This window comes from Propithecus coquereli, unplaced genomic scaffold, assembly GCF_000956105.1.
Source record: "Propithecus coquereli isolate 6110/MARCELLA unplaced genomic scaffold, Pcoq_1.0 Scaffold70, whole genome shotgun sequence".
Taxonomy (NCBI): Eukaryota; Metazoa; Chordata; class Mammalia; order Primates; family Indriidae; genus Propithecus; species Propithecus coquereli.
Window position 1 is genome coordinate 5223568 of NW_012153063.1, and position 1628 is coordinate 5225195.

Below are 1628 nucleotides of genomic sequence, written 5' to 3' on the forward strand. Positions count from 1 at the left end.
CATTATTAAAATGCAAAAGCAATTACAGTCAAGGTTCCTTAATTTTTCCTCACTGTAAATACCTAAAAAATATTTAAAGTGCCCACGCCTCTGGATTCTGAGTCCAAGTCGTTATCCACGGCACCATATTACTTCTCACATTCGCCAGTTTCTTCTTTATGTTTCGAATGACACATGTGCTCCAGCAGGTTCCAAAAACACAATGAATTGTTGTGATACGGTAACCAACTTTTCCATTTTACATGCAGCTCTTTGCCACGGAAGCCACATCAGACTGGCTCAATGCCAACAATGTTCCTGCCACCCCAGTGGCGTGGCCATCTCAGGAAGGACAGAATCCCAGCCTCTCTTCCATCAGAAAGTAAGAACTAGGCAGACTGTTTTCTGAGATAATTTAGAGGACTAATTTTGAGAACTAGTCCATGAATATTTATTTCACCTTACTCAATTGCAAGTCTTTTAAAAGTTTCTTAGTGAGCTAATTTAAAAATAAATAAATTTGTGGATGATAGAAATTTATTTTATCCAAGTGTCACTTTCTATTACTATAGAAAACATAATGTCATATATATATATGGTGCTATGTGATATCTTTCAAAATACTTCTTAGTAAGGATGCTTGTCTTGATGGAAACAAGCGAGGGTATGAAGACTGTAATGCAGCACTTTATATTTCATGTCAACCTTATGTATGTATATGTATATCAAGTGTAGGATTGATCAACCTCATTTCACTGAGGTCGTGTATCAATGGATCAGTTAATTTATTGAGCGCTGGCTACCCGCAGGAAACTATATTGAGCACCATAATGATGTCATCCATTGGATTACCTAATTGGCCATTTCTTGATCAGGTTGATTATTATGCCTTAGACTATGTCATCGTTAGATTTTTGTAAGACACATTATTTCAGAAGATTGTGTGAGTCTTCAGTAATGCCATTGCATCAACACTTACAGATTTTTGTGGCTTAAGTGCATAGGAGATAATTCTTGGTTGTTTCAGGATATTACAGCCTACCAAATGGCTACATTATACCAAATTGTATGCAATATATTATTTGTTAGGGCTTTTAAGAAGTCAATATATAAATCATTATCAAATTAATAAAGGAATGGCATTGTGTTCAGACCTTAGCAGGCTTCCAAGGAGACTATAACTACCTGCTTAGAGCCTTGTAAAGCAACAATTATCACTACTTAGCAGGCAGCAGCTTTAATGTGTGGATGGGAGCACAGGGGTGAAAAGGTCTTCAATGCTGGGGGGATCATCTCTTTGTAAATAATAGGTAAATATCTATCAAATTAATTCTTACAATGGACAGATAGCATTTTAAAGAGAAAACCAACCTTTGCATTCTATTAGTTAGACTTGCACCAATATTCTTTCAAGAACATAATAAAAATGATAATCCCCAAATATGTATAAGGTGAACATCAATTTAGGAACAGAGGAGGGCAGGTGGCAGTCAACTCAGTATGGCGTTGACTTGGATAGCTAAGAGAGCAATTTATGTTAGTATTTTTAAAACTAATTATAAAATATACTTGTCATCTGTAAATTTTTATTTATTTTGTTTATTCTTCCAGGTTGATTAAAGATGGCAGCATTGACCTAGTGATTAACC

General features: G+C 35.4%; 1 protein-coding gene across 1 annotated transcript in view; it reads left to right on the plus strand.

Annotated features, from left to right (window-relative positions):
• CPS1 (carbamoyl-phosphate synthase 1, mitochondrial) overlaps positions 1-1624 on the plus strand; it is a gene marked incomplete at its 3' end in the record, with an annotated part of 194188 nt that extends 192564 nt beyond the window's left edge. Inside the window, exons 34-35 of the mRNA XM_012661215.1 lie at positions 249-361; positions 1591-1624. Of these exons, the coding sequence (XP_012516669.1) occupies positions 249-361; positions 1591-1624 (147 nt within the window). The remainder of the gene's footprint in view (positions 1-248; positions 362-1590) is intronic.
• Between the last annotated feature and the right edge of the window lie 4 nt (positions 1625-1628).